The following is a 14,457-nucleotide window of genomic DNA, read 5'->3' as shown; positions in this document are numbered from 1 at the left end:
CTGTTTCTTGGCTCTTCTTGTGCTGATACTTGGTTGGTACCTCGTTGCTCGCGTCTCCGTATCAGACGGCCGTGTAGGTGGTTGATGCTCTGCAGCTCTTTATGTTCGAATGCAGAGCACAGTGCTCTCTCGAAGGTGGCCTGTTCCCAGTTATCAGTTCTGACGGTTTAGAATTCAGAAATGGCTCTGGCGTAGGCCGGAGACTACAGCTCCGATTCGACCCCTAGCCTGGGAACCTCCATATGCCGCAGGAGCGGCCCAAGAAAAGACAAAAAGACCAAAAAAAAAAAAAAAAGAATTAAGAAATGGCTTGAGGAGTTCCCCGGTGGCCTAGCAGCTGAGGAGCTCACGTTGTCATGCTGTGGCATGGGTTCAGTCCCTGGCCTGGAAACGGGAACTTGTGCAACCCACCCCCGCTGGAGACGAAAGTCCAGTAAACCTCCTAGCTCCTTTCTTGTCACTTTCCTGTCTTTTGTCAGAGAGGCTCCGTGAGGGCGGGTGAAAGGATGACAGCTTTCCTTTTTAAAGGAGAAATTGAAATAGACCCACCAACGTAACCTACAAATCATAAATGCCTACAGTCTTCTATATTCTTTCCAGGTTATTTTTTACTTAAATTGAAAGGTGTCAGGAATGAAATTGCAAGGTGTCAAGATTGAAATTTAAAAGTTTAGGAAGTTCCCTGGTGGCACATGAGTTAAGGATCCGGTGTTGTCACTGCTGTGACTCTGGTTACTGCTATGTCACTGGTTTGATCCTTGCCCTGAGAACTTCCACATGTTGTAGGTGTGGCCACATAGAAAAAAAGGAAACATTTAAATTAAAGGAATTGTGTTCTTTAGCACTCATTTAATAAATAAAACAATTTCACGGCATTCTTAGCATTCTGTAGATTTCATTATCACTGTGTGAGGAAGTGTTTCCTGTTGGTGAGGTCAGGAAATAAACAGTTTTTATTTTTCCAGGGATTATAACAGGTGATACATTCTTTGAAATGACTAATTTTATCAAATTAAAAACACAGTAAGAGCGTTGAGGAAAATGTTTGGAACGATAGTGTCATTTCCAGATCTTTTTGTTGTTGTTATTCCACTGGTCACCGATAGGTGGTGACAAACGGCCACGTCAGAAACAAAGGCAGAGCGGAATCGGGACAGTTTTCAGAAGATGTTGGCGTGTCTGAACACTTACTTTTCCCATGAAGCTTGAATTTTCTGCGTTGAAATTTTCTGTTATTAATATACCCCTGACTTTTCCCAGCATCTTGTCAAGGGTACCTCTGCCTCGTATGTGTTTGTCTTTTAAAAAACACGAGTGCTGCTTAATGCCTTGTTAGGGTCGTAGTATCGTTTAGAATCGGGAAGGTGTGTGTGCGAGTTCCCCAAAGCCCATCCTGAGCCCGGGTGCAGGTGCCTGTCTAGCGTTCCTGGAACAGGTGCCTGGCGCTTTGTCCCCTCCCCGGTGGACCTGGCAGGTCATGTGGACCACGTTTTAAGTTGCATCAACCGAACATGATGGTGCCCTCGACAGCACAGGTGTTCTCCGGAGGCTGTGTCCTAAAGGAGCGGCTGAAGCTAAAGCCCACCTCGGCCGCCAGCCCCGTCTGTCACCCTCAGGGACTGTCTCAGGCCTGGCGGAGCCAGACCCGGGGCTGGAGGGCGAGGTCCCGCCATGGGGTCCCGCCCAGTCCCCCACCCCCCCATGTCGTCCTGTAATCCCCCAGGTACGTGCCCATGGAGCCTTGGAGGTGACCTTGGCTGTGCTGCCTTGTGTCGGGCGTAGGACCGAGCGTGCGTCCTAGTCTGCCTTCCCCCACGGACTCTGCCGAGTTAGAAAACCTTGAGGGATCACATCCGCCAGCCCCTCCTCTGGGGCTGACTTAACTGAGGGTTTTTTTGGAGGGATATGAGGGGTACATACCTGCCAGTGTGATCCGTTTCACAGACCACGTCTATAACCGACGTAAAATAGAACCCTAGAAGTTAGGTTAGTCTTAAAGCCTAGAGACACTATAAAATCATCAGGATACACTTTTCTGGTCTGAATATTAAATTTCTATCAAAGATAGAGTTACTGCTTGCAGTATGTATCATGCATTTATGATGCAAACTACCTTCAGCCTGCGTCGTATCACTCCGTGTATTTAATATGCTGTGAAACTGACTCAGCTGTGTGTCGATTTGCCATCTCTGTAGATGGATGGCCTGTGACCTCGCTAGGTGTGAAATAGGCCTGTAAATAGCTTTTCCTGCCCCGCGTACAGCGCAGGAGAGCCGTGGACCTGAACGTGAAGATCCTGGATCTGAGCAGCACGTTTCTCATGGGGACCAACCTGCCCGTCAAGGCTGAGAAGCACCTCTTGCCGGAGCGGGTCTGGCACCACTTCGAGGTGGCTGGGGACCACGTCGTGGTCGACGGTCTGCGGGCGGAGGCGCCGGATGACTTGGTACGCGTGCCCACCCTCCGTGCAGTTCGGGCTCCTCTGGGCATCACGACTGGTAACCCCAAGTTCGCGGTGGTATCGTCCCACCCTTAAAGAAGTAAACAGGTGACGGGCGGTCCTTGGTCTGTGAATGCCCTGAGGCACGAAGGTCTTCGCTGCGCCTGCCTCGTGAAGGGCTCCTCGTTGTCAGAGCCGGATGAGCAGCAGCCGCGGTCGCTGCTCCGGGCCACCCAGATTTCTGGTGGGCGCGGTCTTCACGGCCTGGTCGTGGGTGCCTTGTGGCGCAGGCCTCCGTCCTCTGTGTGCCACCCTCCCCACGGCAGAGGACCCGTCGAGTGTGACGTGTCTCCTGGACTCGCTGACGAGCCCAGCAGCTCGTGTGTAAACCGTCACTGCGAGTCTCGCTCGCCTGCGCGGGAGGCGGTGGGAGCGACTGTGTTGTCTTGCAGGGACTTTATCACCGTGTGTGTCTCTTAACATTCGCTTTTTAAATATAGGTGCGAGAAGCCGCTTACAAAATTTTTCTTTATCCCAATGCTGGTCAATTGAAATGTCTAGAAGAATTGCTCAGCAACAGAGATCTCCTGGCCAAGCTGGTGGGGTACGAGAGCTTTTCCCACAGGGCTCTCCAGGGGACGATGGCCAGAAGCCCAGGTGAGCCTGCCCATCCAGCGTCCACACGTCCGCCAGGTTTTGCGGAGCTCAGCGTAGGGCTTTAAGTGGCTCTACAGGAGCGCTCTGTTTTCACCCTGCTCCTAGAGGCCAGTTGCTGAGATCTCCTGCATCTTTTGGGGGTGTTTCTAAAGTAGAGCCAGGAGGAAGTTCCTGTCCTGGCTCCGTGGTTAACCAATCTGACTGGCATCCATGAGGACACAAGGTTCGACCCCTGGCCTGCTCAGTGGGTTAAGGATCCGGCATTGCCGTGAGCTGGGGTATAGGTCACAGACACGGCTTGGATCCTGCGTGGCTATGGCTGCGGCGTAGACCAGCGGCTACAGCTCCAATTCGACCTCTAGCCCAGGAACCTCCATGTGCCGTGGGAGCGGCCCTAAAAGCAAAATAAAATAAAATGAAATAGAGCTGGTAATTTGGAGTATATTCTGTGTGCACGTTCAGAGTATATGTACGTAAGCTTTTATGGATGCTATTTAAATTCTTTTCACTTTAACTCAGCTGGTTTCTGTGCGTAGCCTAACGAAATGGCTTAGAGTTGGAGTGAGAGGATGAGCGGTGAGGGTGTCCCCGGGGGCCGAGGGTGAATGCAGGCCAGGTGTAAACTTGTGCACCTTTCGGGGAGTGGCAAGGCTGCTGCTGGGTGTCGGGGTTCCTGGTAAACTTGCCTTGTGCTCCGCTGCCTTCCTGACGATTTATAACAGAGAGAGAGTTTCACAGTGAAAACGATAGAAGTGTGTAGAGTAAGCTTAGGACGGTCCGGTTTAGACCCCGAGTCAGGAGGGGCCGGCCCTGGCCCTGGAGCCGCGCAGGTGCAGGTGGGCTCCCCAGTAGAGGTGAGTGGGGGCGTCTCCCAGCAGGGTGTGCGGGTGCTCTCAGGCGGATCCCCGACTCATTCTCCGTAATGCAGCAGCGCGCCAGGTAGGTAGAAATGAGTCGATGGTGCGTGTATAAGATAGCTCGAGAAAAAAAAGAGGTGGGAGTTAGTGGAAAATGGTTATTCTGAAGTAAATAGCGTAACAGATATATTTGAAAAAAGTTCTCTGTGCCAGAGAGCTTTTCTTTGACACCCTGAAATAAGATATTCTTTTAAACTAAACCGCAGTTCTTTCTAAAAGCGTGAGCGTGGTCCAGCGTGGTGCGCAGAGCCGAGTTCTCCGAGTTGGGAGATACGGGCTGGTTCCGGGTCAGCAGTGGCCAGCGCTCCGATGTCCCGGGTTGGGGCCACTTCCACTCTTTTCCCAGCCCTTGGTTTTACTCAGGAGGTAAATTGAAGAGGGCAAGAAACTTAAAACCGTGTAAAATGTCATCTGGAAAATATAAAAACTGTGTGTGCGGCTCACTCCAAAATACGTACGAAAACTCTATCCTCAAGAAGTGCTAATTCAGACAAAAGGCGTAAACGGTGTCCTGTCATGCGAAGTAGTGTACTTCCACTGCGTTGCCTTTGGGTTTGTACAGTACAGTGACTTACGGCCTCAGTATTTTAAGTACTAGACAAATTTATAATAGAGCTCACAGTTTCAGGGTTCTGATTTTTTTGTATTTGGATGTTGATCCTGAGTAGATTAGCATGATAATTTCTAGGTCCATCTGTGTTGCTAAAAATGCCGGTATTTCGTAAAACATTGATTTTTTTAAAAATCTGATTTTGCTAAATTGTATGAACAAATCAGAGTCTAGCTGTGTCTTGAAAACTCAGGAAAAGCTAGGCATGGCTGAGAAACTTCTCTTTATTGTTTACCCATATGGATAGATTGAAACAGATTGAAATGTTATGTTATCTTTCTTTTCTTCTCCATTAACTTTTTATTTTGGGCTCTCAGTTACAGCCTTGGGTTGTTACCGTGACAGTTTAATTTGTTTTTCTAGTGAAGACTGTCATCCAGAAGTGCCTCGTAGTTGTTGGTGGCGCTGCTTTCCCTGTGAAAATCGCCCCTGTGTGTGGGTTGTGGTCACCCTGTTACACTTTTCACAGGTGCATGTTCATTTTATTTTATGTGGCTAAATATGCTTTCATTTGGGTTTTCATTTCAGAGACGGTCATGCAGTTCCTTGAGAAACTCTCTGACAAACTTTCTGAAAGGTTAGTTTTTCTATTCTACTCTTTTTTTTTTTTTAGGGCTGCACCTGTGGCATATGGAACGCGACGCCAGATCCTTCACCCACTGAGCAAGGCCAGGGATCGAACCTGCGTCCTCGTGGTTACTAGGGCTTGTAACCAGCTGAGCCACAATGGGAACTCCTCTTGTTCTACCCCTTTACGTGTTATTTAGTTGTTGTTTTTTGAAAGACGATTTATAAAAAAACTTAGCAAGTAACGTGTGAAGAATATAAGGGTTAGAATATTGGACCGTAGACTATTCAGCAGGAGATTAAATGAACCACAAGACATGCTTTGAACACACAGTGTTATGCTGAGGCGACAGTCTCACAACCGCCCCTGCCCCAATAGCCACTGACAGTCCTTGGGAGCTCATCATTGGCATGTCATGTAAACAGTTTCCAAACCTGTCTGCAACATGAAGTTGTAGTTATCGTCTTTCGGCCTAAGCGTGTGTGGCTCATGGGCTCGGTGCACGGCTGTGTTGGCCGGGAGGCGTGTTGTCGGAGCTGCTGCCTCGGCGTCTGTGCCTCAGGCTGGAAGGCTGCGCCGGCTTAGGGGGTCCCTGTGTTAGAGCCGCCAGCCTCCCCCCCTGTCCTGGCTCTGCAGTCCTGGCCCTCGGGCTCACTGTCACTCTCTAGTGCTTCGCTGGGGCCAGGCCCCTGGGAACCTTGGGCACCCCGGGCCCCAGGACGAGGACAGCACCGTTTGTAAAAGCCCCGGTGGTTGGTCTCTCTCTCCCAGCACTGCCCAAAGCCTCGTCTGCCGTTGGACCTTCCTGATTGTAATTTTAGCTTCCATTTCCATTGTCTGTTACAAACCTATATGCCTTCCGACCCCGTCCTCTGTAATTTGGATTTTATTTGTAAATTCTAAAAGTATCTTTTAATGTAGTGAACTGTCGTGGGCTTGATATAAGGACGTAGTGTTATTTATGCAGTTATTTGTGAATTGAGTTTGCTTTCTGTGTAAGCATCATTTTTCCATTTCTCTGTCGCTAGGCTTATATTTTGAGCAGCTGTATCTTCAGATTTTCATAATGGTGTGGAGAAGTTAATTCTCACAGAAGCCTCACCTTTGGCAAATATTAAACATGTATTTGATTATTGCCCAGCTAGAGATTTTTATTAGGGAAGATGATGCATCGTAATCTTAAACACAGTCTCTGTTCATGTTCTTCATAGGAAGTGATTTGTTGGGCTTTTAATTTCAAAGGTACAGCGAGAAGTCATGATTTAAAGTTTGCCGATGTACATTGCACATGTTTCTGTGACACTGCTCATTTTCCCAAGCTTTAGTGCTTTCAAGACATGTATCTGCCAAGATGCTTTTTAAGATAGAAGTTGCTGTAATTTACTGATGTGTGTATCCCCCGCTTCTAACACATGTGAAGTTTGGATTAATGCTGGTTTATGTTTGCACTCCAAATTACTTCTAGTTTTATCATGAATATTGGAAAGTAACATAAGCAAACAGATTCTTTTGTAATGTAATTATGAACATTTTGTCCTAGCCATTGATGATACACCTGTTTTACAGAACCATGAAAGATTTTGAGATGATGCGAGGGATGAAAATGAAACTAAATCCTCAAAATTCTGTAAGTAACCACGCTGGGATGTTTTTATTATAACGTAAGCAGTCCGTTGAGGTCTTCATCTTTTCACGCTAGACCTCCTTGGAATTGCGGCCGGTGTTTCCGGCCTTGGTTCTGGTCCTTGGGTTTGGGCGATAGCTATTGCAACATTGGATCTGTGTGACCAAGCCTGACGGTCCAGGAAGTCCCGTGTGTTTGTCCGTTTGCTGGCAGGTGCTCGCTCGTGCACACGCACATGCACACGTGTCTGCTGACAGCAAGTCAGCGTCTGCTCCCGCCGCCTCTGCGCCCCTCCCATGCAGGGGGGGCCTGTGTGACGCACCTGAGGCCTCCATGGAGGATGACCTGCCGGTGGCAGCTTCAGTGTCCCTGCGAGCCTTGCAGGTTACCTGTGTGCTGATCTCGGGAGCTCAGCGAAGTAGATCCCAGCTCCGGGGACAGGGCCTTGTTCCATCAGAGCCTTGCTCGGCCCGTAGCCGTCGCTGGAGCGCGTGCGCCCGCACTGAGCCCCGCGGCCCCCGCCCCTCGGGCGCTCACGGGAGAAAGAGGAGACCTGCGAGGCTCACGTGGGTTACGATCCCGGAGGAGAGAGGGTCCCGGCCCCCGAGAGAGAGCACGCTTGTCATTCGAGCAGATGACGGCCAAGCTGAACCTTCAGAGGGCCTTGGCGCTAAGGGTGGGAGCCTGGTTCCCGGGCCCCCGGTGCCAGGCGTTCTGTGCCTTCATCACGCAGTGCCGTCCGGCAGAGGCCGGGGCTTCCCTGGGCAGATGACTGGAGGGACGGCGGGGGCGGGGGCCGGGCATCGCCCAACAGGCCAAGTGCAGTGCAGAGTCCCTGCGCCCACGAGGCGTGCGTGCCGGGGCAGGGAGACCTGAGCACATGAAAGCAGTCACCACGGGCTGGCCCTGTGGTCACTGGGGCTGTGGGGCCAACACTGCAGAGAACAGAAGGTGGAGGCTGCTGGTGGGCGGGGACCGGCCACCAGGACGCCCCTGGGAAGATGCCCCTGAGCAGCCGGGAGGAAGTGGGGGCGACGGAAGAGCCCTTTGGGCGGAGAGAACGGCGAGCAGCGGGAGGCCGGCCTGGCCAGGGGCACGGTGGGGAGGAGGAGAGGGGACCCTGAGCCTGGACCCGGCTTCCAGCCTGCCCCTCCCCCCATCACCCGCCAGCCTGCAGGAGGGTGACCCCCGCGGACCCAGCTTCCCTTCCTGTCCACCTGCTGAAAACGACGGTCACAGAGCTTCTCCAGGACAGCATTTCTTTGCCAAGATTGGGGTTAATTCTGGCTCAGTTAGGTTTGCAATTGCTGCCTTCATTTCTCAGATCCACCCTGAGCTGCTTGCTTGACTTAGAAAGGACCGTGCCCTGCCCTTGAGCTCCCGAATCGTACCTGCAGTGTGCTGGGTGGGTCACTCCAGGGTCGCCTTGGCGAATGCAATCTACTAAAGTTGACACGTACTAGTTTGCATTTTCGAATGACATTTGTTTACCTTTTCCCCAAATTTTACAATTTATGCATCTCGACTCATTGATTACTGGAAAGTCAAAATAAAGGGGCACGTATTTCCTGCCAAGTCATGAGTTTTTAGGTTTTTATGAAACTTTTCTGATAGAATAATATGTTTACACTTGGTAAGCTGGCTAACTTACTGGTAAAAATCGCAAGATAGCCCGTAGCTGTCTTATCGGTGAATTTTTGGGTTGTAGGAGCTGATGCCTTGGGATCCACCCTACTACAGCAGCCTGATTCGAGCAGAGAGGTACGTTGCTTCGGAAACACTCACGTTCGGGGAGCAGGGAGGAAGCAAGGACGTGCTGAGAGCGTTTTGCGCACTGACTGTGGGCATCTCCTGTGTCCTGTCTGCCTGTCCTGTCCTGGCCTGTCTGCCTGTCCTGTCCTTTCCTGTCCTGTCTGCCTGTCCTGTGTGTCCTGTCCTGGCCTATCTACCTGTCCTGTGCTGTCCTGTCCGTCCTGTCCTGTCTTTCTGTCCTGTCTGTCCTGTCCTGTCTGCCTGTCCTTTCTGTCCTGTCCTGGCCTGTCTGTCCTGTCCTGTCCTGTCTGCCTGTCCTTTCTGTCCTGTCCTGGCCTGTCTGCCTGTCCTGGCCTATCTACCTGTCCTGTGCTGTCCTGTCCGTCCTGTCCTGTCTTTCTGTCCTGTCTGTCCTGTCCTGTCTGCCTGTCCTTTCTGTCCTGTCCTGGCCTGTCTGTCCTGTCCTGTCCTGTCCTGTCTGCCTGTCCTTTCTGTCCTGTCCTGGCCTGTCTGCCTGTCCTGGCCTATCTACCTGTCCTGTGCTGTCCTGTCCTGTCTGTCCTGTCCTGTCTTTCTGTCCTGTCCTGTCCTGTCCTGTCTGTCTGTCCTGTCCTGTCTGCCTGTCCTGTCCGCCTCTCCTGTCTTCCTGTCCTGTCCTGTCTGTCCTTTCCTGTCCTGTCTGTCCTGTCCTGTCTGCCTCTCCTTTCTGTCCTGTCCTGTCCTGGCCTGTCTGCCTGTCCTGGCCTGTCTGTCTTGTCCTGTCTGTCTGTCCTGTCCTGTCTGTCCTGTCCTGTCCTGTCTCGTCTCCATTGCAAACTTGCGTCCCCTCAAATGCAGGCCCTGTGCCGGCGTGGCGAGCCCCTCCGCCCATAGGTCCAGTCCCGGGATTAAGAGCTGGGCCCTCAGGCCCGCGGCCACCCCATTCTCCACGGCTTCTGTCCTTCCAGGCTCTGGGCAGCTGGGCTGGGACTCGGCCGGACCCCTCGTCAGCACAGTAGCCCTGGCGCCCTGTGCCTTCCTTCAGTTTGCTCGTTTTGGTTGGGGCGCGGCCGGGAGGCTGGGGATGAAGGCAGACCTCAGGGGCTCAGGCTGATGGCGGTCCTCCCCCCGCTCCTGTGTGCGCGTGTGCCTGGGTCACGCACGCTGGCAGCTGCCTTTCCTCCCGCACACCCTCTGTTTCTGTCACTTTAAACCCACGGAGTGCGGCGGCCTCTTCACGGTGGACGTAAAGGTGTCTCTGTTCCAGGCACCGTTGTTTGTGCCGTAGGAATGTGTCTTGGAAATCTCGCCTCTTGGCCTTGAACACGTCATGAACGTTCTCCCCTTGCGATGCGTTGTTGGCTTGTGCAGTTTGAGAGAGTTAAGACTGACTTCGGTCGTGGAAGGAAGTAAAAGTTCTGGGCCACATTCTGTCCCGAAGCGTGTGGAGCTGTATCACGATGCTGCATTTGCCGGACTGGGATTTAATTTCCTGTGCTTTATGTTCAAGCATCAGCTCAAGGTAGTGAGTGTCTCGCCAACATCAGACCTCATGTATTTAGGGGCTTCTTTTGGCACATGTCCTAAAAGCAGGACACCGTCGCTTTTCGTGGTCTCTCCGCCCTGGCAGTAGAGGTGCCCTGAGAGCAGTCAGTGTGTCCAGGAGCCACCCGCCCGCCGCCTGGCCCTCAGCCACTTCCCTCCTTGGCTTCTCCTCACCTGGAGAAGGTAAGGAGAAGGGCAGGCTCACCCGCAGGGCAGAACTGTCCCCGAGCCTTCGGGTCAGCGTATTTGCCAACTGCTGTCTTTTATATACGTCTCCAAATTCAGCATCTGTCATCTTCTCTAGGAAAGCACATAAACTGTTGTTCAGAGTCTAATTTTTTTTTTTTTTTTGTCTTTTCAGGACCGCACGGTGGCATATGGAGGTTCCCAGGCTAGGGGTCCAATCGGAGTTACAGCTGCCGGCCTTCACCACAGCCACAGCCACGCGTTATCCGGGCCGCGTCTGCGACCTGCACCACATGGACGTGATGCTGAGTGACACGAGCCAGGCACGGAAAGACAAATACGGCTTGACTCCACTTAAATGAGGCGCCTAGAGGAGCTCAGGGGGCTAAGGATCCGGCGTTGCCGTGGGCTGTGGTGTGGGTCGCAGACGCGGCCCGGATCCCGCGTGGCTGTGGCTGTGGTGTAGGCCGGCGGCTACAGCTCCGATTCGACCCCTGGCCTGGGAACCTCCATATGCCACTAGTGTGGCCCTAAAAAGACAAAAAAAAAAAAAACTGAGGGAGCTCAAGGACAGGGCACGGTCCTGTCCCAGACCAGGGATCGAATCCATGCCACAGCAGTGACCTGAGCCGCTGCAGGGACAACGCTGGAGTCTGGATCCGCTGCACCGCCAGGGAACCCGTTTGCTCTTTGTGTGATAGTAGCCGTCGTAGAGCGTGAGGTGCTCTCTCGTTGTGGTTTTGATTTGCATTTCCGTAGGGATGGGTGATGGTGAAAAACTGTCCATCTGCCTTTGGGCCATCTGACCGTCTTCTGTGGAGAAATGGCTGTTTAATTTCTTTGTCCATTTTTTGTTGGGTTGTTTTGTTGTTGAGTTTTCAAAATTTCTGTATATTCTAGATAGTAATCCCTTATCAGGCATATGATTTGCAGGGTTTTTTTTTTTTTGTTTTTACATTCTATGGGTTGCCTTTTTACTCTGTGGATACTCTTTCTCTTTCTCGCTCTTTTTTTTTTTTTTTTTTTTTTTGCTTTTTGGGATCGCACCTGTGGTACATGGAGGTTCCCAGTCTAGGGATTGAATCGCAGCTGCAGCTTCTAGCCTACACCATACCACAGCAACACAGGATCCGAGTTGAGTCTGTGACCTATACCAGATCCTTAACCCACTGAGCGAGGTGAGGGATCGAACCTGCGTCCTCGTAGATGCTTGTCGATTCGTTTCCACTGAGCTGCTACGGGAACTCCTGTGGATGCTGTCTCTCGATGTACCAAATATTTTAATTTTTGCCAAGTCCATTTGGTCTTTTTTCTTTTGTTGCCTGTGCTCTGGTGGCAGAGCCCAGAAATCATTGCCAAATGCAGCATATTGTGTTCTTGTTTCATTTGTCTCAAAAGCATTTTCTAAATGTCCCCTGTGATCCTTTGATCTATTGGTTGTTTAAAAGTATATTTTTTTCTCCTCACAAATTTGTGAATTTTCAAGGGTTTTCTTGTGTGAATTTTTGAGTTTTTTTTTTTTTTGTCATCGATTTCTTCTTTTTGGTCTTTTTAGGGCTGCGCCCGTGGCATATGGGAGTTCCCCGGGCCAGGCCGCAGCTCCCTGGATCCGCCCCCAGCAGCCCCCCCTTTCCCGCTTGTCCCCACGTCACGAGCTCTCGGTTTCCTCCTGGTTCCTGGGAACTGGCTCGTGCGCCTGTCCCGCTGCTGCACTGCTGCTTGTCCCTGTGGTCCCTCCCCCAGCCCAGCACCCCCTTTCTGCCTCCACCAGCCGAGCCAGCGCTCTCCCTGCCCCATGTGCTCTGCAGGCTCTCCTGAGCCTACCGGATGCCCCCGCTGCTCTGGGCCCCACGCAATGTGGGTGAAGGAGTCAGTGAACGAGGGCCCTGAACCCCGAGTCTTATACCACCGGGTGGTTTTGCTCTTTTTTAAAGTTAATTAATTTTTTCCCACTGTGCAGCATGGGGACCCAGTTATACATACACGTATACATACTTTTTCCTCCCGTTGTCGTGTTGTGATATAAGGATCTAGGCATAGTTCTCAGTGCTACACAGCAGGATCATTGTACATCCATTCCAAGAGCAGTAGTTTGCATCCTTAACCCCAAGCTCCCAATCCCCCCCCCCCCGCCCCGAGCAGCCACAAGCCTATTCTCCAAGTCCATGATTTTCTTTTCTGTGGAGATGTTCAGTTGTGCTGTGTGTTGGATTCCAGATGGAAGTGATCTCATACGGTGCTTGTCTTTCTCTTTCTGACTTACTTCACTCCGTGTGAGAGTCTCTCGTTCCATCCATGTTGCTGCAAATGGCAGTATTTTGTTCTTTTTTTATGGCTGAGTCGTATTCCGTTGTGTATATATACCACGTCTTCCTAATCCAGTCGTCTGTCAGTGGGTTGTTTCCATGTCTTGGCTGTTGTGAATAGAGCTGCAGTGAACATGTGGGTGCATGTGTCTTTTTTAAGAAAAGTTTTGTCTGGATAGGTGCCCAGGAGTGGGACTGCTGGGTCATGTGGTAGAATAGAGAACCCAGAAATAAACCCTGACGCCTATGGTCAATTAATCTTTGACAAAGGAGGCAAGAGCATAAAATGGGAAAAAGAAAGTCTATTTAGCAAGAATTGATGGGAAAACTGGACAGCTGCATGCAAATCAATGAAACCGAACACACCCTCACATCATGCACAAAAATAAACTCACCATGGCTGAAAGGCTTCAATATAAGACCACCGGGTGTTTTTATGGAAAAGTTTATGAAAACGTGGTCAGAGATTAACTTGCAGATCTGTGGATCCTGTTCCGAAGTTTGTACTCATTCACGAAATCCAGTGGCCGGTAACTTTGTAGCATTTTGTTAATCTCCAAAGCAGAAACGGAGCAAGTACCTGCCATCATTCTAGAGCCGTCTTTCTGGCTGTGGTCGTCAGGTTGGCCTGCCTGACTGACTCCAAGACGGACATTCACGTCCCGTGTTGTGGATGCAGTTGGGTTTAGGGCAGAATCAAAGGCAGAGCGAGCTGCTTGGGCTGAGGAATAATCGCCCTTACAGAATAGCGTCCTCTTCTGCACACCTGACTGCAGAGCAGAGAAGGTGAACGTGTGTTTGCATTAGAGGTTTTTCCACCAACACGTGTGTGACCCGCGTGAACTTGCCAACCTGGCGTGTGCCCGGATTGGTATTTGTTGAGGGTTTATGGGATTCGTCCCCGTTTTTAGAGGGCGATGCACCCCGCAGCGTTTCCCCTGTCGCTGCGCCCGGCCAGGCTCTGGGCGAAGCCCGTGGGAGGGGCCGCGGCCGAGGCGGTGGAAGGCCGGTCGGGGTCACGGCGCAGGGCGCTCCAGGCGGGGATGCGGCGGCAGGGTGGCGGGCGGAGGTGGCGCTGTCATTCGACGCCGTTCTCCTGAAGGCACCAAGCCCCCTCTGAAAACCCCTGGAAAGGTAGAGACGTCCCTCCTGTGTGCAGCCTTTTCGGCGCCTGGACTGTCCTTGGGCGGCGGCTGAAGCAGCCTTGGGCGGCGGGACACATGCACGGCGTGGTGACAGTGCGCTCTCCCCAGGTCCAGCGTGGAGCCCGGCGCCTACGGCCCCTTCTTCTCGCTGGGCGCCTGCATGGACGGCCTGGACGTGCTGCTCGGCCGGCTGCTGGGGGTCTCGCTCCGTGTGCAGCAGCCTGCGCCCGGCGAGGTGTGGGCCCAGGACGTGCGCAAACTGGTGAGCAGCCCCCGCTCTGCCCCGAGGCGGCCGTGGCGGGGCCCCTCCAGGCGGATTAGCCCCCGCGGAGCGTGGGTCCCGCTTCGGTTCTCCCGCGGGCCCATTTCTCCGAATCAGCTGTTGCCAGAACGTGGCGGACACGGCCAGCAGCGCAGTTCTGCTCTGCAAACTACCTTCAGGAACTCGCTAGAAAGTTGAGTCTTTGTAGGTTGACAGGTTCTGGTCTTGCCCCTCGTGTTCCTGCTGTGCCAAGCGTCCCCTCTGGCCGATTGCAGAACCCAAGGCACTTCCGTCCCCCAGCCCCTTCCCCTGTGACGCCCAGGAGCAGTTTGCCGGGGCTGGTGTCGTCTGTGCTGGGCACGTGTGTTCAGGGCCACCGATCCCCCAGCCCACCCTTCTCCCAGGACGCCCGCCTCACGAGGAGCAGCTCGTGTGGTCTCTTCCTCAGCAGATCTGGACGCCCCGG

General features: G+C 52.4%; 1 protein-coding gene across 1 annotated transcript in view; it reads left to right on the top strand.

Moving 5' to 3' along the window:
• The window catches only part of MIPEP (mitochondrial intermediate peptidase), a 115,157-nt gene that overhangs the window by 12,983 nt on the left and 87,717 nt on the right, over positions 1 to 14,457 (top strand). Inside the window, exons 6-11 of the mRNA XM_021065471.1 lie at positions 2,264 to 2,446; positions 2,941 to 3,097; positions 5,153 to 5,201; positions 6,759 to 6,819; positions 8,525 to 8,577; positions 13,838 to 13,991. Coding sequence (XP_020921130.1) covers positions 2,264 to 2,446; positions 2,941 to 3,097; positions 5,153 to 5,201; positions 6,759 to 6,819; positions 8,525 to 8,577; positions 13,838 to 13,991 — 657 coding nt within the window. The remainder of the gene's footprint in view (positions 1 to 2,263; positions 2,447 to 2,940; positions 3,098 to 5,152; positions 5,202 to 6,758; positions 6,820 to 8,524; positions 8,578 to 13,837; positions 13,992 to 14,457) is intronic.

This window comes from Sus scrofa, chromosome 11, assembly GCF_000003025.6.
Source record: "Sus scrofa isolate TJ Tabasco breed Duroc chromosome 11, Sscrofa11.1, whole genome shotgun sequence".
NCBI classification, from domain to species: Eukaryota; Metazoa; Chordata; class Mammalia; order Artiodactyla; family Suidae; genus Sus; species Sus scrofa.
The sequence above is the reverse complement of the archived record's forward strand: the minus strand, read 5'-3'. Positions and strand labels throughout refer to the sequence as shown.